The 27260-nt window shown below is 40.1% G+C and overlaps 2 protein-coding genes across 17 annotated transcripts in view; both read right to left on the bottom strand.

The window, feature by feature from the left end:
- Positions 1-856: 856 nt before the first annotated feature.
- gtf3c3 (general transcription factor IIIC, polypeptide 3) lies at positions 857-18965 on the bottom strand. Its single transcript, XM_023268393.3, has 19 exons — positions 18779-18965; positions 17641-17713; positions 15017-15363; positions 14800-14923; positions 14522-14713; positions 12031-12196; positions 11058-11205; positions 9628-9793; positions 8772-8872; positions 8525-8696; positions 8027-8229; positions 7425-7526; positions 7168-7300; positions 6190-6415; positions 6058-6112; positions 5831-5966; positions 3687-3811; positions 3450-3602; positions 857-1959 (listed from the first exon to the last, which is right to left on the bottom strand). Exons 1-19 carry the CDS (start codon positions 18869-18871, stop codon positions 1837-1839), a joined length of 2838 nt encoding a protein of 945 aa, XP_023124161.1. The 5' UTR covers positions 18872-18965; the 3' UTR covers positions 857-1836.
- Positions 18966-20494: 1529 nt separating this feature from the next.
- Positions 20495-27260, bottom strand: part of dmd (dystrophin) — a 315328-nt gene continuing 308562 nt past the window's right edge. For 14 of the 16 annotated variants that reach the window (XM_055008380.1, XM_055008391.1, XM_055008379.1 and 11 more), the window contains 3 exons: positions 26287-26401; positions 25253-25342; positions 20495-23374 (listed from right to left, as the gene is read on the bottom strand). In XM_055008380.1, coding sequence (XP_054864355.1) covers positions 23256-23374; positions 25253-25342; positions 26287-26401 — 324 coding nt within the window. In that variant the 3' untranslated portion in view covers positions 20495-23255. Of the gene's footprint in view, positions 23375-24889; positions 24916-25252; positions 25343-26286; positions 26402-27260 lie in introns of all 16 variants that reach the window. The other 2 variants (XM_055008386.1, XM_055008381.1) reach the window with 2 other exon arrangements.

The raw sequence follows: 27260 nt of genomic DNA, 5'->3' as shown, positions 1-27260 counted from the left end.
AAGACTTCTGAATTTTCTATGATGGAATCCCTGAAACCCAGGCGTTTTTGTCACAAGAAACAACCATGCATTGTGGTTGTTTAATAGATTTATTAACCGTCTTCTGGAAATACGACTACATCCGGTTGTTCAAAAATATACAGAAATGCTGATATTTGGTGAAACATCCTTTGGCCATTTTCACCTAAACTTGGCGCTTTTGGTAGACATCGGCAAGCTTCTGGTTGTATTTTTGACCACTCCTCTTGGTGCAGTTGAACTAAATTTTTTGGCTTTCTGACACAGACTTGTGTGTGAAAGCATAACTAATATGTTTATCAATATCTCTGTCCCTGTTTGTCTAAGATGCTTAGATGTAAACTACCAGTCAAAAGTTTAGACGCAAACTTGGTTCTTGCCATAATATGGATTCTAACAGTTGTCAAATAGGGCTGTCAACTGTGTTAGGGTTAGGGGTTAACACAACTGTTGGTCCCAACCCCATTAAGAAGGCAAGAAATTCCACAAATTAATCTTGACAAGGCACACCTGTGAAGTGAAAACCATTCCAGGTGACTACTTCATGAAGCTCATCCAGAGAATGCTAAGAGTGTGCAAAGCAGGGATCCAAGCAAAGGGTGGTTATTTTGAAGAATCTAAAATATAAAACATATTTAGTTTTTTCACAATTGTTTGTTTACTGCATAATTCCATCTGTGTTCATTCATAGTTTTGATGCCTTCAGTAAGAATCTACAATATAAAGAGTCATAAAAGTAAAGAAAAACCATGAAATGAGAAGGTGTGTCCAAACTTTTGACTGCTAGTGTAGGTTATTCAAATCGATACATAGGTTCATGGACAAACAAGATAATACATCCAATGAAACATGTTTAATTAAAAAAAAAAAAAAAAAAACCCACAAACTTATGACAACGAGAATGTTGTAACAAAAATAGAACTTTACAAAGTGGAAACTGAGAATCTGATCTGTCGACGATGTCGGCAAGAGGCATCTTAAACAGCAAACATTCGCTGTACAACCTGGCCGTGGTTTGTTTTAATTGAAATGATAACTGACATTTGAATTCATTCACAAGCAGAAAAGTTAGAAAAATATAAATTCTATTTTAAAAAACTGTCATCACACATCCTTACTGCTTGTGAAGTCAAATTTTGAGACATTTTAATACAAAGGACACATCCCGACTTATTCAGAAGTCAATATATTCATAGATAAATGTGAAACCATTAAATAATTTTATATTTAATTCAGTAAAAGCTGAGTGAATGCATACATTATTGAATGATTAATGACTAGTTTGTCATTAATTTTAAAATAAAGTATCGGATTGTACAAATTTTCTTTCTGCTTGAAGATTTTTTAATTTCTGCCTTTCCACTTTTATTTCTAAATGTCTTCAGTTATTTGTATATGGTTGTGTGTATAGTAACAAGCTGAACGAGTGACATGACTTGCAGCTGGATTAAATCAGTAGAAGTCAGCTGGACTTTATACGTTTCTAGCAAAGCAATCATAAGCCAGCTGAAAAGATCCATGCACGATGCAGTAAAAACATATAATCCTCTGAACACTAATATAGAGAAATAAATGAAGAAATGTAGAAATAAATGTTTGTAGAAATCTAGAAATAAGAGAACGAAAGTTTATATACACTGCATATTTCTGACTGAGCAGCTTTTTTAATTCTTCTATATAAATATGAATTTATTTACTTCAGTTTTAGTTCATCTTTTTTACCAATGGATGTGTTTCATTCTGAATAAGGCGTCCTGAGTCCTCTATATTCTGGAGTCTCAAAGCTCAAACATCAGAAGCATGGCTGAAGACCAGGGACTAAACGATGCAGTGTGTGTTGATGAGCTGCCGGGCCATCTCTAGGTTTCCACTGGCCTGGTAGATGAGCGACAGGTTGAAGGCGATCTCCCACCTCAGATCTACCTGATCATCCGCGATGCCCTGCACAGTGAATGGGTGGATATATATTTTTTTTTTTTAAAAAAGATGAAGAAATGTTCTGTAAGGTTGTTATTAAGTTTGTTCTCAAAAAAAAGGCAAGAAAAAACTAGCTGTGGGTGTAGGTGCATTCATCATCATCTTAAATAAAGTAAGGAAGGGAGATGTTTCTAAATTTAACATATTATGCAGCATGCTGAACTTGCAAACATACACATACACACTACCGTTCAAAAGTTTGGGTCACTTAGAAATGTCTTTATTTTTGAAAGAAAATCAGCTTTTTCAATGAAGATAACATTAAGACATTGTTAATGTGCTAAATGACTATTGTAGCTGGAAACGAATGATTTTATGGAATACAGTGGTCCCTCGTCTATCGCAGAGGTTACGTTCCAGAGCCCCATGATAGACGAAAATCCGCAGTGAACATATTTTATTACTTATATATACTTTAAGGCTTTATAAACCCTTTCTACACACCTCACAGCACCACAGAGCAACACTATGCAGCAATCAGACATCTGTGTAAAACGGACAAGGCCAGATGCTGAATGCTGCTGCACACAGGAGACAGAGGAGACTGATGCTACGGTCGCTGAGCCAATCAGAGCCCAGCACTGTACGCTACGCGTTTTATTTCAATTAAATATTCTTTGAATATGTTTTAATTATTAGTTTTAGATATTTTTATATATTGTTTTCAATTTTTTAGAGTAGAAAATGCTTATTTTACCACAAAAATAATTAAAATAATGTAGCGATCGCAGTCTCGGATGATATTACTGAACTGTTGTGCTGCAATGCACCATGGGAGTTAGGAGTGTTGGGGGTTTAAATGTCATTATCGTGGTTTATGTTGTCACAGCGTTATTAGTGTTTGTCTTTTGGGTTTTTGTGGTTTAGTCAGCCTAGTTAGTTTGGTTAAGTGTTATGTTGTCAGGACTGTGAGTGTGAAGTGTGTTTGATGACATCCTGCCATATTTTCTGTTCTACAGCTCTTTGTGTGTGTCAAAATAAAAGCATCTGTCAGTTGCAGAGTGCATGAAAGGCAGATATCCTTTCTCCAGCGCCACTCTTTCACGCAGCTCGCCAAATACATATATAAAAATACTTACATAACGCAAAATCCCGTGAAAAGCAAAAAATCTGCGATACCAAATGCAATTTAAAAATCTGCGATACAGTGACACCGCAAAAAGTGAAACACGATATGGCTGGGACGACTGTATCTCCATAGGGGTATAGAGGAACATTTCCAGCAACCATCACTCCTGTGTTCTAATGCTACATTGTGTTAGCTAATGGTGTTGAAAGGCTCATTGATGATTAGAAAACCCTTGTGCAGTTATGTTAGTGCATGGATAAAAGTGGGAGTTTTCATGGAAGACATGAGATTGTCTGGATGACCCCAAACTTTTGAACGGTAGTGTGTATATATTATATTGATTGCATAATACCTACTAGAGTAGGAGCTGTGTGTGTTGACCCACCTCCAGTTTCTGTGCAGGTAGTGTCAGTGCCTTTTGGTAGTAATGAATGGCTAAATGTGTGAGGCCCATCTGGTGCAGCGCTCTGCCCAGGTTGTACATCGTCTCCTGACACTCTCCACGCAGCTCCACGTACTGCCACAGGAAGGAGAATCCCTGAAAAACACACATATTAAAATACCAGACAACAGCATGTAATGCTAAATCTAAAAAGACAACTAAAACTAAACAACTGTGTACCTGCAGCACCAGCGTGTGTCGTTTGCCGACATACTTCTGAGATGCCATGTGGAAGAAGGTCAGACCCACACACAGGCTGTGCAGTGGGTTGTCGGGGTGAGTCTGGAAAGCCTGGACATACTGACCTGAAAACAGTTCCATGAGGTATGGTCAGGGACTCAAGGTTTGCTTTAACTGAATAATGTTTTGGAGGTCTTAGCAGCTGTACAGTTGTGAACAAAAGTTTACATACATTTTCAAAGACTGCAGGTATCATGACAGTCTTCAATTTCCGATGACTGATAACTCTAAATTTTCTATGATAGAATACTTGAAACTCACCTGCGTCTTTGTGGTATTCATGCATTTTGATTCTTTCATAATTTATTACAGGTCTTCTGGAAATCTGATGGGTCAAAAATATACATACAGCAATGCTGATATTTGGTTCAACGTCCATTGACCATTTTCACCTCGGTTGGTTTTAGCCGTCCAGAAGCTGCTGGTTGCATCTTTGACCACTCAACTTGACAATTGGTGCAGTTTAAGTTTGTTGGCTTGTTTCTTCATCACAGTCCACAGGTCCTTGATGGGACTTCAAACCTTTATTCTGGCCTGATTTAGCCATTTCTGTAACACTTTTGATGTGTTTGGGGTTACTGTCTTGCTGGACCACCCAACTGCATCTAAGAACCAACCTTCTAGCTGATGATTTTACGTTTTCCTGAAGAATGAGGAGGTAATTTGTTATTCTATTCACTTTGTATAAAGCACAAGTTCCACTGACACCAAAACAGGTCAAGAGCATCATACTACCACCACCATGCTTCCACCACTATGCTTGACAGTATAGGTGCCATTGGCATTAAGGGGCTTACCTTCTCTCCTCCAAACATACATCTTGTCAGGTGGCCAAATAATTCCATTTTTGTTATATCTGACCACAGAAATTTCCTCCAGAAGACCTTTTCTTTGTCCATGTGATCAGCAGCAAGCTTCCATCAAGCTTTAGGGGGTCACTTCTAGAGGAGGAACTTCCTTCTTGCATGGCCGTTATGTAAAACACTTGACTGTGGACACTGAACCGTGGAAACTTCCAATTCATTCAGACCTGCTTTCTGCTGATTCTTGGTTGACTCAACCGTGACCAACTGTCTCTCAGCAGCAGGTAATAGTTTGTGTTTTCTTCCTGACTGTGGCAGCCACACAACTGCTGTTTTGGGATCTGTAGCTGTTTTGAAATGTCTCCAAGCAACTCTCTTGACTTGCTCAAGTCAATGACTTGCTTTTTCAGATCTTTACTGAGCTCCTCAGACTTTCCCACTGTAGTGTTTGTGACTTGGTCTAAAGTGTGGATCAAATGGGCTCTATTTAAATTGGTTCAGAAGAGTCACCAGCTGTAGTCAACTGTAATCACTCACTAGAAGCTGAGAGGTCACGCGACTGAGAATATTTGATTTACAGCTTTTTACATCAACAAAATTGATATTTCAAGTTGCTGTATATTTTTGGCATATTTTGTTGTATTTCCAGAAGACCTATAATAAATCTATTAAGAGCTAAAATGCATTATTGTGTTTTTGTGACAAAGACGAATTGGTTTCAATGATTCCATCATAATAAAATTAGTTATGAAAGTCAGACTTCCTTTACATGCATGGTCTTTACAAGTGTATGCAAACTTTTGTTAACCACCATATATTTGCTAGACAGACTTTTAGTTGTGGCAGAGAAAGACATAACAACACATCTTGAGACTTTAGAATCGACATGCAGATTAAAAGAATGTGAATGAAATTAAAAAGTTAACTCATAGACTAAAATTAAAGAAAAAAAACATTTGAAAATGTCCCCCACTTATTACAAATCATGTCTGAGGCATGTGAAATGAAGAGAAACTAAAGACACAAATGCTTAAAATATACCACTGAAAAGAATTTTACATTACTTGTAATGCAGTCCTTGATGTGAGTGTCGAGTGCCACAAATGTAATATTAACCCGTTTCTCAGGTAAACGAGAGACAATGAGGAAACTTGAGCATCATGAGACACAATTACACATGTTGATCCCATGTCCTGATGCTGACATGAAAGGTCTTTGGTAGTTGAGTGATCAAAACAGGTATAAAAATGAGTGCTGTTGTTGTATTTGTGTATTTGGTACCTAGAGCGTGTTTGAAGCTCCCTGACACCATGGCGTTGTGTCCGCAGAGGACACACAAGGCGTGGTTGTCTGGATGTTTTAACAGCAGACGAAGACAGAAGCGATGGTGACGCTGGTGCTGGGAGGTAATCGTCAGCTGAGGAGAATAAAACACACAATTTGTTGACAAAAACCCTTCCTGATTAAACTCTTTGACTTTGTTTATGAAAAGGGCTACATAAGAAGACCTGGTTGAAAATATTCCACAGCTGGGGTAGATCCACATTTTCCATCAGCATCAATCTGTGAAGAAAAACACGAAGCTAACAGGTTTGACTTCATTTCTTTGGTACATGCTTCACTTGTGCACCTCAGTCTACCTGATGTAGTTGTACGCTTTGTAGTAGTTGTGGTCGAGGATGGTGGCAGACAAGCCGAAGAACTCCAGCTCCTTCCTCCTGGGCTTGTTGTCGTAGAAGGAGTAGAACTCCATGGCCGATTCCACGAGCAGCTCGGCCTCCTCATAGCGCTGCACCTCACACAGGGTCAACACACAACTCACCAGCAGCTGCCACCAGTCCTCTTTAGACAGAACGTTGGTTTTGCCTGAACATGGGGAAACCGAGATCATTAGAAAGACTATTTCAAAGTCTTTTCCATGTCTCAGTTACCAAATCAAATATGTGTCCATGAACCAGGACCGTCTCTCAGGTTCTCCGGTGGTTCCAAAACTAACTTTTCTTTCACTTTTAATGCTCCAGCTTTTGAAACAGGGACCTGAGAACAGTTTAGTGTTGGTATCTTTAAACTAGGGATGGGACTTTAACACGTTTAAAAATAACGCATTAAGAAAAATAATGCATTTAATCGCACCTTTCTCAGTTCCCTAATTTCTGGTAACCGGTAACACTGATGAACACTCCAGCCCAGTAGGTGGCGGTAATGAACCTAAAGTCCGTTTGCCAGCCGTGAAGAAGATACACAAAATGCTAATGTCAGCACGCAAGAAAGTTTGGTGAACAGTGATGGAAGGCGAGACCACATTGAGCTTGTTGGACAGAAAGTTTTCTTTTAAAAATCTTCCCAATGGCAGCTTGGATAAAAGCGTGGTTTAGAGTTTTCTAATCACCGCAGCACTTCAAGCCGACAGTATCACCTCAATGCGACACATGTTGCTGTTGGCACCAGAGCTAACGTTAACTACGACGGTCCTGGTACCGGCTAACGGTGTAGCCATCCCATAATAGACCACTTTTCAAGACATTAAAAGTGCTCGAGTTTACAAAAACTCTATTTTTTCTGTAATTAATTAATCAAAATGAGCTAAAGTCCCAGCTCTAACTGTAATATACACATACCAGTGTTGTCCAGATAGGCAGTTTCATGGTCAGCAATCTCTGGCAGCATGTCCTCTACCTTCACCAGCTTCAGGTGGTTCTTGCCCGACATGTTTACTGAGCACAAACACACCTTAGCTCGCTGCATGGCCACCTTGAACACACACATACACAGATGTAAACACAAAACAAAAACAGCTAGATGTTAGCCTTTAACCAATACAGAAATTGTCCTCCAAAATTTGACCATCAAGGAGGATAGCATGTTTGTGAGTTACCTTCAGCAGCATGGAGATCATTGTAATCATAGCATCCAGGTAGTCCTGTATTTGTCCCTGTGTTTTCAGAAGCGTGGAGCGATGCAGCAGCAGCTTCAACTCCTGCAACCATGACACACATTTACTGATCTGTCCACATAGAAACACATACAGTTTGAGGTGCTCTACTAGTGGATATGGTGGAAGGGGAAAGCTAGCATGGAGAGGGGTGGTTCTGGGATGACAGAGCTAACTGCTAAGCCTCAAAATATCAGTGAAGGGAGCAGCAGATATACAGTAAATGCGGTCGATGTCTTCTAAATCATGCACATCATTGGTAGACTCCTTGTGCTCGTACCTTTCATCATTGAAAGCACCGATATGGAAACTGACCACTGGTCATTGCTATGTCTACATCCTGTTCCCTCCCTATTCTTGGACTGTCTATCTCATTTCCAAATGACATTCTTGTATAATTTCTTGGTTCTAAGAAAAAAAACACTAATGCAGTATATTCTGGTGTAGAAAAAACACCTAGAACACCTAGAAACACCAGGAACAGTGTAAAACCAAGAAAATGTGATTCACAGCCACATCTGACCCATTCACAGAGAAGTCCACACCTTCTGTGCAGCTGATGAATCCTGTGCCAGTGTGTCGCTGTCATACATGGACTCCAACGCCTTCAGGGCGCAGTCCATCCGACCAAGCTGCTGCTGCAAAGTTGCGAGGGAAAGCCGGGCCTCCAGGTGCTGAGGAGCCATCTGGACCACCTTAGAATAACTCTGTGCTGCTGCCTCCATGTGGCCCAGAGCCTTCAGACATTCTGCAATGGAGAAGTGAAGTGATGACGGCATTTCCATGATAGGGGTTTAGCGTTTTTTTCTACTCAGAGCCAGTCAGGGTAATTTCAATCAAGTAAAGCAGTCAGAGAGCGCAGTACTCCACCAAGGCTGCTCGATCATTGTATCATTTTAGACCACTGAAATCTTGAAAAAATTCATGGCAGAAATCACGGCAACATAGAAATGTGTCCATTTAATATAGACGTACCTACAAACAAAACTCTTATGTTGTAAATTGGTGCTATATAAATACAACTGCATTGAATTGATACCTACCTGCATGTCGCAGCCAAACAACAGCCAGGTTGTACTTGTCAGATATGATGAGGGCAGACAGCAGAGGCAGAGCAGACATGTACTCCCCCTGCTCCAGGTAGGCTTCACCTACATCCAGGTACAAGTCTCCAATCTCCTCCGGACTTTGCTCCATCAGCAACGACACCAAGCCCTATGAAAATCAAGATTCCTGGCTGGAGTTTAAATTGTTTCTCATAATGAAAACCAACCAGGCAATGCTCTTTACCTCCAGAGGTGTGTAGACGTTCAGGTGTATGAGGCATACGATTAGTTTGGCCCTCAGATCCACTGGGACGCTGTCGGGTACCTGGACATCCTGAATAGCAGCTGGAGACACAGCAGACAAACAATCAATGAGAATGATGAATATAAAAACAACAATTTTGATTATAGATTGGTTGTACAAGCCTATCCATTATTAGTGGTGACTGGGAAGTGTTAGAGAGGGGAAACATTGTCTGTAGTCACTTTAAGTGCCAAAAATAACTCTGTGTATGTGCTCCAGCAGTTAAGTTGGTCTGAAACTAAACTCTAGAGGCTTCAGCTCTATTTAAAACACTTCTTACTCAGTTTCTCTGTGATTTTGACACCAATGGATTTGACATATTGTATGGGTTTCACATCAAATTCACTGTTGAACCTCTTCCAATAAATCATTTTTGGCAAGTTGGATCAATCAGTGGCAAACATAAGATTGTTTCTACACCAATGAGCCAAAACATTATGACATTATTTAACAGGGACAATTTGTTAAAGCCAGAATACAAATATAACCATGTTAATATGTCAGTGTTTATCTAGATGACACTCTAGATCAGGGATATTCAACTATAATTCAAACAGGTCCAGCCAGAGAAAATGTATTCAAGCAAAGGTCCAGAAGATCTTATTTTTTAACTTGAATTAGTGTGATATATGTTAATGTAACCTGTAGTTTTATTAGTGTCTGCATGTAATGAATAACTTACCATCAAATCTAATAAATTCAGTACGGTTCAAAAACATTACTGGTGAATCATCCTGACTAAACACTGTGAGGTGAAACTGCACAGTGGCACAGATTTCTACCAACAGCGACTCACCATGCTCCTCTGCTGTAATTTCCTCTGCAGTGTTTGATTTTACACTCTGGTCGTTCTCCTGATCCTCAGCCATCTTCTCTGCCTCTTTCTTCTCTTGTGTCGGTGCAGAGGCACTGGTTGAGGGTTCAGTTCTGATCAAAACAATGCCTGAAAACTGGACCAAGACCTGGAAAAACACACACTCAAAGTAAACACTTTCATGAGGACAGACTACACATTTGCTCTGACTCTAAAGTGACTGTCTGACATTGGACAGGTTACGCTTTTGGCTTTTTCAGATTGTTCCATGTACATAAATGCATGTAACACTTTCACTTTGGAGACGCTCGTGGATTCTGCTGCTGCTTAATGCTGCAGATATGTAACAAACTCAATGAAAAATACACTATAAACAGCTGGAAGCAACAAATTTAACTCCAGCTCCTGCAAACATTTTGTCAAACCCTGGATTGTACTCATTACTTGTCTCTTTCTGACCTTTTTGTCTCTTTTCAGCCGAATAAAGTTTAATTATACTGCACATATTTGTTTTAAATAGGTATAGAATTGTACAGCAAAGTGAACAATATGCAAACTGTGTCTTTAGTGTTCTCTGTGATGTTTTTAGACCAATATTGGTGCTTTCCTGATCTAAGATGCTACAGCAGATGGCCGCCTCAGTACTATGCTCTCTTGTATCTTGTCTGTTTTTGCTTGTTTCCACCACTCTCTCACTCTGATCACATTCAGCAGACAGGAACTTTAACACAGCCGACAACGTTCACCACCGTTCAGAAGTTTGGGGTCACCCAGACAATTTCATGATTTCCATGAAAACTCCCACTTTTCTCCATGTGCTAACATAACTGCACAAGGGTTTTCTAATCATCAATGAGCCTTTCAACAGCATTAGCTAACACAATGTAGCATTAGAACACAGGAGTGATGGTTGCTGGAAATGTTCCTCTGTACCCCTATGAAGATATTCCATTAAACATTTCCAGCTACAATAGTCATTTACCACATTAACAATGTCTACACTGGATTTATCATTCATTTAATGTGATCTTCATTGAAAAAAAAACGCTTTTCTTTCAAAATAAGCACATTTCTAAGTGACCCTAAACTTCTGAACAGTAGTGTAGATGTCTTATGGTGTGCAACACGACAACAGAATCATTAATATCTATCCTCCAGTATTTCAGAATTTTGCCCCGGGGCTCAGTACGCATCTACACTAATCCATGTTGACAGTAACATAGAAATGTTACTGGGTCTGACCTGAGAAGATTGTTGTCACAACTTTGACAGAAAAGTAACCAGGATTCTCATTCAGACACGAAGCCACCAGGTTCAAATGCTCACGGACTAATGGAAGGGAGTTTCTGTCTGAAAAGGGCTTAAGTGACGCCAGCTAGCATCCACTACATTGCACTGTAACACACGTGTACCTGCAGGGCCTTGCTGTACTGGCGGTTGGCAATATAGAGTTCTGCTGCCATGTTGATGAAGTCGTCGCTGACCAGGTTGGGATGTCGGGCCAGAGCTTCCTCTATCACACTCAGAGCTGAGGGCAGGTCATTGCTCTCATAGTAACTCCTAAACAGGACACACATTATTATTTTATAGATAAAGCTGAGGACTTCTGTGGACAATCCATTATTTAGTGTTAGGATGTTAGGATTTTAACGGTGCTGACTCCAGAATCATTGGTTCTTTTTTTGGACCAAAAAAATGATTCAGAACAGAATTAACACTGATGTTTGTCTTTTTTAATTAATCTCTTTCAATCTTCAGTATCTTCACGAGCAGTAAGGAGCTGAAGGTTGCACAGAGGGAGCTGAGGGCGAGGATGGAGGATGGAGGAGCAGCTGCAGCACATCAGCAGCACATCAGCTTCAAAACCATCTCTGGCCACAAAGAAACCAGTGTGGGGGAGACAAGGAGAGAACCTTTGCTTCAATAGCTTTGATCAGTCATCTGTCCCACCACCACCTCGCTAACTACAGCTTTAATTTGACTGTATTTACATCCAAATCAGGTGAACTGTGGAGGAATTACAACACATTTTATATGAGCCCTCCACCGTTTTAAGGGACCAAAAGTATTTAGACAGTTGGCTGCTGTTTCATGGCCAGGTGTGTGTTATTCCCTCATGATTTCATTTACAAGAAGCAGATAAAAAGTCTAGAGTTTATTTCAAATGTGGTATTTAGAATCTGGTGAGGTCAACTCTCAATATAAACTATCAGTGAAGCTCTTTGGACTTCAATCATTTATCCCTGGAGCCCGTTTATTACCAAGTTTCAGTACTCATTCCTCATCTAGGAATACATTCTGACTGAACCCTGGTGCAATGAGGACATTTAACTAATGAATTACTGTCTGTCTGTTTGCTCTGTTGCATCGGTGTGTGTCCTTTACTTGGCCATGTCCTTGGAGAGCTGCATGAAGTGCTCTCCATCCTCCAGCGGCAGCAGCGACAGGATCCTGCGGTATCCGTCCATGCACTGTTTGTGGTCTCCCAGACGCATGTGGAGGCTGGAGCGCTCCCACAGGTAGCGGACATTGGTGGGGTCATACTTTATAGCTGTAGAAAAGGGGATGAAGGGGAGCCAGGGAGTGGATTATTATTAGTAGTAGTATTGATTAAAAACGATCATCATCGTAAAAAAATGCATGGTAATATACTGATCTTTAGACTAACTTTGGGATAAATACAAATTTCTCATCGTTTCTCTGTTAAAATGACTGTACAAAAAACAATAAAAGATGACGAACTTAAATACAAATTAACAAGAAAGTGACACTTTGGCCAGCAGGGAGTAATAGACTGTATTCAGCAAGCAGAGAGGACAACAGGAAACATAATAATGAATGAATTAATACATGAATAATTATGTGTGTGCACGTTTTTAACCGTCTGAATCACATCTCTGGCCACGAAGTCACATTTTTAGAAAAACAATGGTGGCAAAACATCCTCTAGGTATTTTATTACTTATATTTTTGGTCTTTCCATGCTTACATTAGAACACAGCCTGCAGTTCAGATGAAATTCACCAGATTTTTTTGTTATCTGATGGTTTGCCTTGAAGTGATTTTGATTGAATATCACAATTTTCACAATAACAATAGAGGGAAAAAAAAAGACTGTATTTAACATTACAAAAGTAACTTTGTGCAAAAAAATTAAATGTAAAAATGTATCTTAAAAGAGCATTTCCTATTTCAGTGACAGAAATGTTGCACAAATATCAACCAAACTGTCAGCTTAGCTTAGGTTTGCTTAGATTTGGGTCGTTTTTCTCATGTAGCAGACATCACTGAAAAGTTGAAAATCTGACAATTTGTTGACAATTTCGCCTGGTTTGACAGTTTCATGCTCTGATAAATGGTATAACTGTGGTGATTCCTTCTGAGGAAAACATGCCTTTCACAGTGGCAAGCTGTAATCCTCCGGTATACATGTTTAAAGTGGAAACCTATAGATCAACAGTACAGCTACAGTTTTTACTACTTGAATACAGGGGGTCCTAGACTTACGTTGGAGCTCCATTCCTGCAGTGTGATGCAAGTCGATTTTCACCGTAAGTCGGAACTCCGGCGAAAATGTAAACAAAGCAGTTATGTGCATCATGATATGATCAGTTCTTCATAGAAGTCCTGAATACCAACGACTTTCATGCATCTACGAATCATTTTACAAGAAGATAGCAGAATATTGTGACGGACTGATATTGTTGTTGATGTTGAGGGTTCAATGTTTATTGTTCAGTCCCAGATTTACCTAATGTCAGTGAACGTGCCATGTTTAGTTAGCTCACCTCTGATTGGCTGAGAGTCAGCAGTAGAGAGAGCTGGGAACAGTGGCTAATACTGGAGCTAAGTTATGGGGTTTTTCTAGTTATTCTGGTGTTGACTACGGTCCACAGTAGCCTGTGTGAAGGTTCAATAAACCAGCAGAGAACCAGATAAAGTCTCACTCATTCATCACAGAGGGTCGCTACATCATGTTGACCTGTTTTTACAACTTGACCCATGTTCGTCTCTGTTTCACTCTGTTCAGAGCATTTTATTATATCTAATTTCACGTCCATGGAGACTGCTTTCCTTTTCTTCGAAACACTGCCATCAGAAGAGTCTAACTTACGCTGGGAGCCATAATGAAGGACAAAAAGTTAGTGAATGTAGCACAATCCAAGGTGGAGTACAACCAGAGAATGGAAACAAAGCTGTCTTATAGCGCCGCGTGTCGACGTATTCATCCGCTCGTCAACTAGTTCCACGTAACCAGTTCTGACGTAACAACAAAACGCCGTAGGTCGAGGACGTTGTAAACCGAGGACCCTCTGTACTTAGTACATAAGTAACCTCCTTCTACCAGATGAACCATCCAGATCACTGAGGTCGTCTGGTACAGGAACCAAAAATGGAGAAGCATCTTTCACTTTTTATGTTCCACATCTCTGGAACAAACTTCCAGAAAATTGCAGGTCTGCTGAAACTCTCAACTCCTTTAAATCAAGGTGAAAGACTTATTAACTGTTGCCTTTGATTAATGACTGTCTTAACAGAAGCACCACAATCTAACTTTTGATTTTATTTTATCTCTCTTTTTATCTTAGTTTGAATTTATTTGTTCATGTTGATTTTATTGCTTAAATTATGTTTTATTTCTATGATTTTGACGCATGCTTTTAATGTCTAGCTTTGAAATCATCTTTATAATTAACTTCTCTGCAGCTGTAAAGCACTTTGACTTGCCTCATGCATGAATTGTGCTTTATTGTATTTTATATTTTGTTGACTATCTTGCTCATTCAGGTCAGGAGTGTAAACGTTTCTCAAAAGAAAAAGTAAAAGCTGTGAATGCAGAAGCTACAGACGGTGATGTTGACGGTGTCAGACGGACCTTTGGTGTAGCACAGGATGGCCTGTCGGATGTTGTCCTGCTCCAGGGACATTTCTGCCAGCCTGATCCACTCCTCACAGTCTGACGGGTTGAGGTGGGCAGCGATCAGACCGAACTGCAGCGCTTTGTCCATGTCCTCATCGTCCTCATAGATCATAGCCAGTGTGGAGAAAGGTTCATAGGCTAGAGGAGCTGGAGGACAGTGTGGGGGTATTAAGACTTTGTTGTCCTGAGCTCTGCACATAAAGGTCTGTGAACATGAACACACACCTTCCTACCTTGCCTTATGATTTCCATACACATCAGGATGGCGTCCTCTTTCTCTCCTCTGGCGTAGCGTATGTTGGCTTCTCCCATCAGACCTCTAAGAGCCCGAGGAAGCTTGCTGCCATGACGTCGTCCCTGGATACACAAGTCAAAAACACACAATCACATAAATAAAGAGCTGGAATAACTCACTGCAACGTCTCTGATATGTCTGTTCCTTCTCTTCACCTTCATCATTTTCTTGTTTTCTCGGTTCAGCTCCATCTCCAGAGCAAACACGTCTCCCACCGTCATGTCCTCCTCCTCCTCCTCCTCCTCAGCTTCCTGCGTCCTCCTCCTCCTCCTCCTCCTCGCTCGTTTCCCTCCTCTCCTCGGCTTCTTCTCCGTCTCAGCCTTTCGCCCCTCTTCCTCCTCCTCCTCCTCTGCATTGTAATCCTTGTCATCTTCATCGTCAACGTAGCTCAGGGTGTCCTCCTCCTCCTCCTCTTCGTCCTCGGCCTCAGACGATGGAGCTTCTGCCGTTTCTCCCAGCATGGAGGCGAAGGCCAGCTGGACTCCTGGACTGACGTCGTCCTCTGAGGACAGTAGAGAGTTGTGTTAAACTTCATCAAGACTGAGCTGTTTTTCAGACTGTGATCTGACTGTTGAGCTGCCAAAAATCAGAAGAGAGGAGTTTAAAAAATGTAAATTCTAACTTTCCAACCAATTTCTTGAAAACTGAGATAAATGTCCATCACAGGTTCTCAGAGCAGTTAAACTATTTAATTCAATTCAATTCAATTCAATTTTATTTATATAGCGCCAATTACAGTCAAATTGTCTCGAGACGCTTTACAGAACCCATATGCCTGACCCCCAGAGCAAGCCAAAAGGCGACAGTGGCAAGGAAAACACCCTTTTAACAGGGAAAAAAACCTCGAGCAGAACCCGGCTCTAATGTGGGGGGACCATCTGCTGCTGGCCGGGCGGGTTGAGAGGGACAGAAGAGGTAGAGAGGTAGAGATAGAGGGGTAGAGGTAGAGATAGAGGGATACAGATAGAGGGGTAGAGATAGAGAGGTGGGGGGTGGGACACAAGGACCATAAAACACAGCCACACATCTGAAGCATCCAGCATCCAGCTCTGGGACCAGGGACACTCGGAGAAAGGACACAGAAAGAAACAGAGTGAATGTAATGCAATAATGGTATATATAGTAAATACATAGGTAGTTAGAGAAGGGCTCAGTGCATCCAGAGAGGTTCCCCAGCAGCCTAGGCCTATAGCAGCATAACTAGGGGCAAACTAAAGGGACGTCAAGAGGATTGTTTTATCCAAGCAGTAGCTCAAAAGTCAGGGTTATTCATTTTACTTAAATATTAGATTAAGAAAAGCAGCTTAAACCAACCGAAGCAGCAACATTAACATTTTTTAAAAGCATGTTAAAAGACATTTGTGCTCTGTCAGCTGAACTTTCACCAATGAAGAAATCCTCATAAACTTGGGACAGTACAAGTTTATAAAGATTTCCTGGTCCTGACATATTTATCACTGTTAGATCAGAGCTGCAATGACTAATCAACTGGTTGTCAACTTTTACATTCATCGCTAACCATGTGATCAGACTAGGCACTAGCATCTCCAGCTATTAGCATTTCCTCTTGACGCTAGAATTCCTGACATAGGTACTAGCATTGCTAGGCTAATCAATAGCATGTCCCGGCTAGCAGTTAGCATTTCCAAGTCTAGTCAATAGCATCTCTAGGTTACCAACTGGATACTAGCAGCTAGCGTTCCGATTTGGGCGAGTGATTAACTCCTCATCGAGTAATTAGCATCCTTAGGCTTGTAGTGTGCATCTTCAAACAAGCAACTAGCATTCCTAGGATAGTCGCTAGCATATCAAAAGTAACCATTAGCATTCCTTGTCTGGTGACTGGTCATCACAAGCAGAATGAGAAAAGCACTCAGAGTGCGGCTATTTAATATAGATGTATCCACAAACAAAATGATCTGAGCACAGGCATATGTTACGCATGTGTACATTATGTACGGATACCGAATCATGTGACCTACATATGTAGCAGGTGGCGGGAATTTAATCAACTGTTCCTTGTATCATTTCCAAAAGATAAGTCCCGATAAGTCCGCAGTGGTGGATTAGTACTTGGATCGCAATCATGTGATGGTCAACAGGCAGCTTGTTGTCATGGTTACAGTGACACCGTGCTGCTGTCTCGCAATGATACGGAAATCTTTAACAAATCTGTGGATCCAGACTATAAGCTGCATCACTGCTAAAATCTAATGAGGCGGTCCTTGTGTTATTTCTGACCTTCCTTGAAAATTAAATGCAAACCTGTCAGTCCGTTTTTGAGTAATGTTGCTAACAGACAGACAGACAGATGGACAAACAAACTGTGACCACTCGTCACATAACTCCGCTGCGTTCCTTAGTAGAATAATAATTACAGTACCAACAAAAACAATAATCATCATTGTGATCCCACCAAATGTACTGAAGAAGCAGCTCCTTTTCAGAAAAAAAAACCAACTAAAATACAGGTGCTGACACTGTATGAAACCTAAGATTAGAGCTACAGCTATTTCAGTACAGTCTTGCTTTGCTTGTTTCTCATAAATGTGATCATTTCTGCTTTTATTTTTCAGTTATGCTCAAATAAAAGACCATTTTAACAGCAGTTATAAGTCAGAACAACAGGAATCAAGCATGGACAACATCAGGATGCTAAAACTCACACAGCTAAACTGAATTTAGCTATAATTTATTCCAACATGCATTATTGTTATTTCAAAAGGTCCATTATTTCTATTTCAAACCCCACCCACTGTCAGTCAGACATGAAGTTTACCGATTTTTCCTGCTTGTGCTGAGGTGGAAGGCTGAGCATCATCTTCCACATCTTCAGGTGTTACCTCTGACTCCTGAGAGAGGACAGTGGAAAGAAAAGGTCACCTTTATGGTCATTTCACCTCAATTCACCAAATTAAAAAACTATATTTTAAGCCTCACTGTCTCATATTTGTTCTGTGTAAACATATGTTATTAAATGTGTAAAATGTTGATTTTTGGCATCGTTTTCTTCACACCAATCTGTGGAGTGATATTTGAAGTGCCACATCATGAGAAATAATGACTAAATCCTGATTTAGTCAAAAAATGTCCACGTTTTTATTACTTCAACATTCCACCAATTGTTTAACCTAAGAAACTAAACTCTTGTACTAAAGCTCACGACATTTCACAATATTTCCACAGTAACTATTCATTTTCTTCTCTGTAATTTTTACACTTTGCAAAGTCAAGCTGGTGTTCTGCAGTCTGTTGGAGCAGTTGTCGCTTTGTCACTTTTTTTTCCTTTAAGCTGTTGTGTGGCCTGGATTATAACCAATCCAGGTGTTTTTTGCCTGCTGAAGGACCTATTAAACTCATATTACACAGTTTTACATTTGCCAAATTGTGAGTACAGCCCCAACATTGTGACACAAACGACTGATTTCAATCCTGAGGTTACATTTTTAGAAATAAAAGAGCTTATAAAGAGATAATGTTTTCATTTTTACATGTAAAGCCATCCAGAAATCCATTCATTTACAGTCTAAAAATGAAATTACACAGCATAGCCAAACCCTTTGAAAGAATACTATAATACTTCTTCACAAAAGACACATTTTTATATAATGTTTTTATTTATTTATTTATTTAGCCTTTTTATGTAGGTAAAAACAGCTCTAACACGAAGCACCATCAGCTTTTAGCACAACATTTTTTGGCAGGACCCTCTGGCGGGCCGGTTTTAGCCCGTGGGCCGCATGTTGGACACCCCTTACATGATATTACACATGGGGTGTAATTTCTGGACGTTACTGAAACGTGTTTACTCCACGCTCTGACAGTAAAACCAACCGTAACGTGACTAGCTACCTAGCAACCGAAGCTAGTGAACTTTGCTGCGCTAGCTAGCATGCTAACGTATCTTTCAGGTTTACCTTCGCTTTCCGCTCGTCCCTCCTTCTGTCGAACTCTTCAAAAGTTATTCTACCCTCCAGGTAGTCTATTAGCTCGGCGCTGAAGCCAGACATGTGTGCTAAGTCTCATAACAAAACAAAAAAGAGAACGAGTGTTTACACCTGCAGCTAGTGATGGTCCTCTGACACCCAAGGTTTCCACACATGCGCGGTAGCTCATGCAGCAAACGTATCGAGCCAGTGCAGGCGCGTGGTTTGGTCACGTGACTCGGTGACGTTTGAATACTTCAGTGACGTTTGAAGCACGCAACTGCTTCGAATCACCTGATTGGTTCGGTTTGTTGTGCGACTCACTGGGCGGGATCGAGTGTGTTCCGGCATAGGAGATCCCTTAGTGTCGTTCATTTCAATGATTTTCCCCAGAATAGGTTGGTTTTGTTGCTGTCGTTAGTTGCTTTGACAGTTAGTAGTGGGTGTATACATACATATATATATATATATATATATATATATATATATATATATATATATATATATATATATATATATATATAGATAGATAGATAGATAGATAGATAGATAGATAGATAGATAGATAGATAGATAGATAGATAGATAGATAGATAGATAGATAGATAGATATATATATATATATATATATATATATATATATATATATATATATATATATATATATATATATATATATATAGATATATATATATATAGATAGATAGATAGATAGATAGATAGATAGATAGATAGATAGATAGACATACATGCATTTAGGCTGTGTGTGGGATAAAACCACTGCACAGTCAAACAGCCACTTAATATTTAGGCTACTTTACAATGTAAAACATGATCAAAATGACGTAGCTCCGTGAGATTATGCTGACTTCTTACCTGTTTTAAAACTGTTTTTATATTTCATCTTCATCTCCTGCCACATGCGCTTCTCCCCTGCAGGATTGCACCTAAATGAAATAACTTAATAATCTACTATTCAAACAGTTCCTGTAATATTATTGTGATTTAAACTTACGCATTGACCCGGGCAGCAATGTTCTCCCACACCGTCTCTCTCTCTTTTGCAGCTGCAGGTGCTGCACTTCTTTCTAAAAACGTGTTCAAACTCGCTATATAAGCGCATTAAGATTTCCAATTCAAACGGTGTAGTCCTCCGCTTCCCCGTTGCCATGGTGACTCGTCGAATCGGCGCTCCATTGATACTGGCTTTTCAGAGTTGTGGTGCACGCGCTGAAGTCCGGGTGAAACTACTCTGAGTTGATTAAACCAACTCAAATCAGCCGTTGTGAAACCGAAAACTTGATCTACTCTGAGTTTTCTATCTCAGAGTAGATCAACTCAGAGTTCAGGGTTAAACTCAGAGTTTGTTGAACCTGCTTCGTGAAACGGAGCCCTGGTTGTTTTTGTTAGACTCGGCTGACTCTTGAGGTTGGGTCGTAGCAATACACGCCACCAGAAGGGAGAGCATCATTTACATACTTCAGTTCCCATGCAAACCTTTTATGAACAATCTGTAAAAATGTCTTTAAAATAGTGTTTATTTAATATGACAATCCCCAAAATGCACCCAAATGTTCTGTGTGTCTGTAAAAACTGTGGAAATGATGTGTTACATAAATATCTACCTGTGGTTACTCTAGCAGCATCTTCTTTCTTGCTGCCCAGGTGGTAAAATCCAAATAAAGCAAATAAAAGAGGCGAGTCAAATCAACATAACTGCGTGCTTTATTGATTTACAGTAAAGCAGTTTATAATACAGTAATAAGGCATATATTTGGTGGAATCTGATATGTTGTGGAGTATTGACGCGTTACTTGAAACATGATATGAGAATGAAACACAAACGTTAGAAATGATCAAGAAAAAAAATAAAAATTCAGTGTCTGATCAAAACCTGTCGGGTCATGCTGCAAAACAATGGGAGGCCAAACACGAGTGGTTCCACGCTAAATAAGGATGGATTTAGTCACACATGCTAATATCAGAACACCTCACACAGCACAAAACCAAACTGCTTTTAAACCAAACACAAAACGTTGCTAGAAGAAACACTTCCTCCACACAGAAAACAAAGATCTAGTATGTCCCAGGTTTACAGTAGTGCACACGGATTCCTCAGATTTGTATTTTTGTACTCGACTCATGTAAAGAAATGGAGCGGATGCATTCGGACATTCAGTCTGGAGGCTCCTACAGTGCAGAGAACGTCTTCAGAGGAATTACAATATCCTGATTCAATCAACCAGCAGTAATCAATCAATAATCCATAATGTGAGAGGAGAGCGGGACTGAGGACAGCAGACAAACTGCCTCTGAATGACGAGGTAGAGCTTCGGTTACCGGGCCTCTGAAAACACACAGAACTCTGGGTTGTAATCACACAGAAGAAATCCTCACACATAACTAGCAGCCCTGGAACACTAGAGTGCTCAGATTCTAATTTAAATAACACTCTTCTTCTTGCAGTAGTGTTGACAGGGAGAAACTGATGAACTCATGCACAGTGTACTGTGTTCTCCTAACAGGCCCTGGATGGACACCGAGAAAGCATTTCACGGATAAAAATTTGAATCCTTAGTGTGGGTCAGTGCAACAAAGAGGATCACCTTTCCTTAAAAACACTGAATATGACTCTAAAAAAAATCCAATTTTAATCTTTGATGACCAGTTGTTTGGTTTTCTTTGTAAGAAAATAGCCAAAGGATGGCCAGAGATAATAGACCACACTGGACGGCGTTAAGTTTGTTTTTCTGCTGTTCAAAAGTTTGGGGTCACCCAGACAGTTTATCTTCCGTGAAAACTCCCACTTTTATTCATGTGCTAACATAACTGCACAAGGGTTTTCTAATCATCAATGAGCCTTTCAACACCATTAGATAACACAATGTAGCATTAGAACACAGGAGTGATGGTTGCTGGAAATGTTCCTCTGTACCCCTATGGAGATATTCCATGAAACATTTCCATCTGCTATCTTTCCATATGTCCATCCTTCATGATTTCCTGTGTCCAGACTTTTGGGACACCCTGTATATATTAGAAATAAGCTAGCTGAATTTAAAGCACGTCATCCAAGGAGGTTCCATTTGGCTTTTCCACAGTGGCGAAGGTGCTTAAAAAGTTTAAAGAAACAGGCAATGTCATGGAAAAACCCGGATCTGGGCGACCAAATGAAAAATTAAATAATTGGTCATGGCTAAAATTCATGGTAACCACAAAAAATCACTTCCTCAACCGAAACCCTAACCCTATCTTTTGATAAATCCGTCCTTCATGTCCACTGAGAAGTACCAGTCCAACTCTTTTTTCTTTCGACAAAGCCATATTTAATCTGTGGAGGCAAAATAAAAATATAGTTGAGATTTCCTGTGTCCAGATTTTAGGGACACCCTGATGCATAAATTAGCTTCCCTTTTGTTGAGAAAATCACCCTGATGATCGAACAGCGACATCATCAGGGTCATTTCAACTTGAGCTCAGAGACATTTAGAAGTAAGTTTGTGTTATAAAATGGCTAAAGTTGCATTGTGGGAAATAAAAAATCCAGGGTTTTTAGATCACGAATCACACTGGCTGCTAGAACTCAAGATATCTTGGCCAATTTCTCTTATAGATGTGCAGCATGATCTCACTAGAGCGACCCTTTAATACAAGTCTTGTTTTTGGTTTCAATTCCTGTAATTATTGTGTAAATTTAGCCTCATTATTTTGTGTGCCGACTTGTCCGTGTTCTAAATGGGGCCTTGTATAATGAAGGTTTGTGCACACAGTACACTGTGCTGAAAACAAATAAGATGAATGGATGGACGGATGAGGAAATAAAAAGGCTCTAATGTTTTATGGAAATTAGGCACGCACGCACGCACGCACGCACGCACGCACACACACACAGTCTTAAAGACAACGTACTGTAAAGATCCAGGATGCCTGCATTACCTTGACAGTAGTGTACGCTGTTACAGAAAGACTTCTTCCTCTTAGAAAGCACCCTTATAATCAAAATCTGTAGTTTTTTCTGATACAAATGTCTGAAATGCTTTAGCTGTTATCCCAATTACAAAGAGATGGCAAATATGACTACAGTGAACACACTTATTTGTATCTCCCCCCCCCCTCCAAACCCCACTCTTATTTTATACAATTGCATAGAAGTTTAAAAACCAGCCTCTGTTAATAATAAAACAACTTCAAGACATTTTAAGAAACTACTGAAATCTACAAGTTATAATGTTTTGTTTTCTTACGTGTCATTGCTGGAACCGCAATCCTTCACAAAAATAGACATTATATATTCTCTTTGTAAACTGTTTCCAATCCAGTTGTTTGACTAGAAAAGCATGCGACAGGTGGGGAGGGAGGTTAGGGAAGGAGGGAGGTTAGGGAAGGAGGGAGGTTAGGGAAGGAGGGAGGTTAGGGAAGGAGGGAGGTTAGGGAAGGAGGGAAGGGTGATGATGTTTGTAAGGCGGGATCAGAAGAGCAGGGCCTCGTGCTGTTCGGCGCTCTGCTCGTCCGTCATCACGCTGACCAGTGACTCCATGGCGCGGCCCAGATCGTCGGCCATGTGGAACAAACTGCCGATGTTTGGACCTGAACACAGAGGAGAGGGAACGGTGAGACACAACGCCGTCGCTAATGGCTAAGTGTAGGTAAGCATGGAAGCATGTCAGTCAACGTTAGCAATGAGGTAAAACATCTATCATCATCCCATGTCAAAAATAAATCATTTTGAAAGTGGTGATATTGATTTTGTCACACCCCAAACACAATGAAACACCTAGCTTAATGTAGCTTAGCATAGCAAAGAATGGGGACTAGTAACTTCCCCTCTTGGTAAACAGAGACTTAAGCCCTATTCGTACGGGATTAGTATCACCTCGGGACCAATGGTGATTTGTAATAATTGCGGAGAATGTCTGTGATCTTAATTCTGTACGAATGCGTCATGTCTGTAATTTGTAAAGGAAAAATTCCACCGCAAATTACTGACCATATTTCACCAAACACCAACGTCCTGTGATAATTCTAGTCCCGTGCGAATCTGCATCTCAGTGATTGTTTTTTTTTTTTAGTTGTTTTTATTGTACACATTTTTCTACCACTTTCCTGGTTGAATTATAGAGGCTGAGGTGGAAATTATTGACAAATTTTAGGAGCAAATGCAGGAGTAGGCCGATATACAACAGGACTGTGGACCATTGGCAGAAACGGCAAAATCAGATCAACAAGAAGAGGGAAATCTGGGAGGATATAGAGATGGATGACATGTAGGCATATCTTTCAACAGGCTCAATAGAAACGCCCTGACAGAACCAGATAAAGTCTCACTCATTCATCACAGAGGGTCGCTACAATATGTTGACCTGTTTTTACAACTTGACCCATGTTCTTCTGTTTCGCCCTGTTCTGAACGTTTTATTCTATCTAATTTCACTTCCATGGAGACGGCTTTCCTTTTCTTCAAAACATCAGAAGAGTCTGACTTACGCTGGGAGCCATAATGAAGGCAGGAAGTTAGTGAATGTAGCACAATCCAAGGTGGAGTACAACCAGAGAATGGAAACAAAGCTGTCTGATAGTGCCGTGACGATATATTCATCCGCTTGTCAACTAGTTCCACGTAACCAGTTCTGACATAACGACGAAACGCCATAGTTCGAAGACGTCGTAAACCGAGGACCCGCTGTATTTACAGAAAAAACAACAACTAGCAGGTCTCCTTTCTTACCGTACAATTCAAATCCTTGGAACAACGTGACATTTTCTGTGTGGCAGGTTGCGGTTCGGAGGTTTTTGTTGTAGGGAAAATGGTACGACTGAGATAACAGAACGGCTTAGACCCGCATTTTACATGTGGGGAGTCAGATTCTATTAATTGCGATAAAAGAAAAAACTTGTAGGGTTCTCATTTTCGATGACTAATCTACAAGAGAGGCCCGTCTGATAGAGGATAAGGAGACGAGCACTGTGATTAAACCGTGATCCAAACCTTCAGCAAAATTTGAAGTGGCTGACATCTAAATGGGACATGTAAGTTGAACGGTGGGAGCAGTCATCAGAGGAATAAGACTAGAAGGTGGGGAGAGAGAAGGTTGAGCCACTGACCTCTCATGGGTGTCTCCTTCTCCCGCCTGGCTCATGGTGAAAAGGAGGAAAGGAAGCAAAGAGAAGACAGGAAGAAAGAGAGGTAAAATCAGCCTTGTGTTGGTAACAGAGAGGACAGAGGACTAGTAAACTCTGCTTCAGGCTGGAATAAGGTCTACTGTGAGCATCTGATTGGAGGGAAAATGGATGCACTTCAGCAAAGCAGTATTCATAGAAATGAGCTGCTCACGTTTATTAATATATATAGGTGTAGACCAGTCGGGCGTGTTAATAAGGAGTGACTCTCTTGAATGTTTTCAGAGCACACTTCTGATCTTTTTCAAAGCAGAGTGGCTATTGTTGGTGGGAGAAGTTGGTTCGTACCCTGGCTGTGAGGGAAAGAATTGTTGAGCTGCTCCATCACTTCCTCCAGCCCTGATGCGTCTTGAGAGGGGCTGGACAACTCGTCGTCACCTAAAAACAGGAAGGAGATCAAGTTCTTTTTACATTCTCTGGCTGCTAAAATAATGGATGGAGTTCTGCATTAAACTATGACGCATTGCTTAAGCACAGGGGTGTCAAACAAGCGGCCCGCGGTCCAAAACCAGCCCTCCAGGGGGTTCAATTCGGCCCACAGGACGACTTAATAAAGTGTAAAAATTACAGAAGACATTAACTGCAAACTGTAAATTTGTAAAACTGTACATTTAAAATAATTTCTAGACCACAACAAGTTGTTTTGATCATAAAGTAAAAATACTAGATTGCTCATTGTTCTTTTGTCATTTTGTGTCATTTTTCTAATATTTTGTCTTATTTTTGTTGTTTTTTGTCTGATTTTTGTCATTTGTCTCATGTTGTTATCCTTTTTGTGTTTCCTTTTTGTCTCACTTGTGTTTTTTGTCTTATTTTTATCATTTTGTGTTTTGCTTTATTCGTTGTTTTGTGTATAGTTTGTGTTGTTTTGTGTTTTTTTTTTTGTCCTGTTCATGTTGTTTGTCTATTTTTTTGTCATTTTGTTTCTCGCTTTTGTCACTTTTTGGTCTTGATTGTGTCATTTGTGTAAATTTTTTGCCTGTTTTTGTCATTTTGTGTCACAGTTTTGTAGTATATTTTATGTGAATGATAAACTAAGGCATAATGTTGCTGAAATTGAATTTATTTTTTTGAAAAAATTTCATGTTGTTCATCATGTTTTGTAAAAAGATAATTGTGTAAATGTGAATATTTTCAGAATGGACATTTTTGCACTAAAATAAATGAAAAAACTGGAGTTGTGATTATTTATAGGTTATTATGTTGTGATTTTACTGGTCCGGTCTGCTTGAGATGAAATTGGGTTGAGTGTGGCTCCTGAACTAAGATGAGTTTGACAGTCCTGCTTTAACATATTAGTGGGAGTCGGAGTGTGTTTTTACCCATCGTATCAGTAGTCTGGCTGGCGGCCACACGGAGCTGAGGGAGGGAAGAGTCGGAGCGCTGAGAGGAGGTGGAGGGAGAGGACAACGCTGTGCCGTTCACCTTGGAGTCAGTCTGACACACACAAAGACAAAAACATGCTAGAATCACAACAAATCGGCAGCTGTAGAATTACCAGAGTGAAAAGGTGAGTTAGTGTGAGGGCCTGAGAAGCCTGATCCTTTGTGTCAGACAGTTAAGAGGCAGATACCATCTCTTCCATCAGCCGCTACTGAGTTTAACGGTTCAGGACATTACTCAGAAGTTATCTGCAACAGCCTCCTGCCTGCTCCTTTTGCTCAGCAACATAAAACAAAGATTTGGATGGTTACAGTGAAATACAATACATGAAATTAAAGTTGCTAGCAGCGTTGAATGGGCCCTCGCTCACCCACGAATGTCAAGGTGTTGACACTTAGCCTAGTTTCTTGCAATGGTACGTGTAAACATAATGGCTACAACTTCCTCTTACCAATAGGTGGCGCTAGGACTATGACTCACTTTTGGAAAGTCGATGTCTTCAGATTTGGACTTTTGTCCATCATATGGCATTTGGGCCAAACTGGATCATGTGCAGCTGAGATAAAAACACTTCAGTTGTCATAACCAGACATCATCGTTTTACTGATATATATGGAATTACTTTAGATATTTTTACGATTTTTTTTGAAAATGTTTACTCATTTTTTGAAAATATTTACAAGAATTTTCTTGCAAAATTTGGGGGATTTTTTAAAAATAAAACTCAAGGGAAACTTTTAAGAAATTATTAGAATTTTCTTCCTGAAGGTTTTGCAAATTTTCAGAAATTTTGGGAATTTTTTTTGAGATTTTTTGGATTTTTTTCAGACAAGGAAACAATATTTTTTGGTGCTTATAAATGAAGACAGCAGGAGGGTTAATACATCTCAGATTAGGAGGTTACATGAAAGCA

Source organism: Amphiprion ocellaris, chromosome 24 (genome assembly GCF_022539595.1).
Source record: "Amphiprion ocellaris isolate individual 3 ecotype Okinawa chromosome 24, ASM2253959v1, whole genome shotgun sequence".
NCBI lineage: Eukaryota > Metazoa > Chordata > Actinopteri > Pomacentridae > Amphiprion > Amphiprion ocellaris.
Note: the sequence above shows the minus strand (reverse complement) of the source record. Positions and strands in the feature narration are given on the sequence as shown.

Bases quoted from the DNA above. Each gene is read 5' to 3' on its own strand.
- gtf3c3 (XM_023268393.3), bottom strand. From the start codon at position 18,871: ATGTCTGGCTTCAGCGCCGAGCTAATAGACTACCTGGAGGGTAGAATA. The intron at 17,714-18,778 runs GTAAACCTGAAA...GTCCTCTCTCAG, and splicing joins GGGACGAGCGGAAAGCGAAG to GAGTCAGAGGTAACACCTGA. The intron at 3,812-5,830 runs GTACCAAATACA...AACTGTTTTCAG, and splicing joins GAGCTTCAAACACGCTCTAG to GTCAGTATGTCCAGGCTTTC.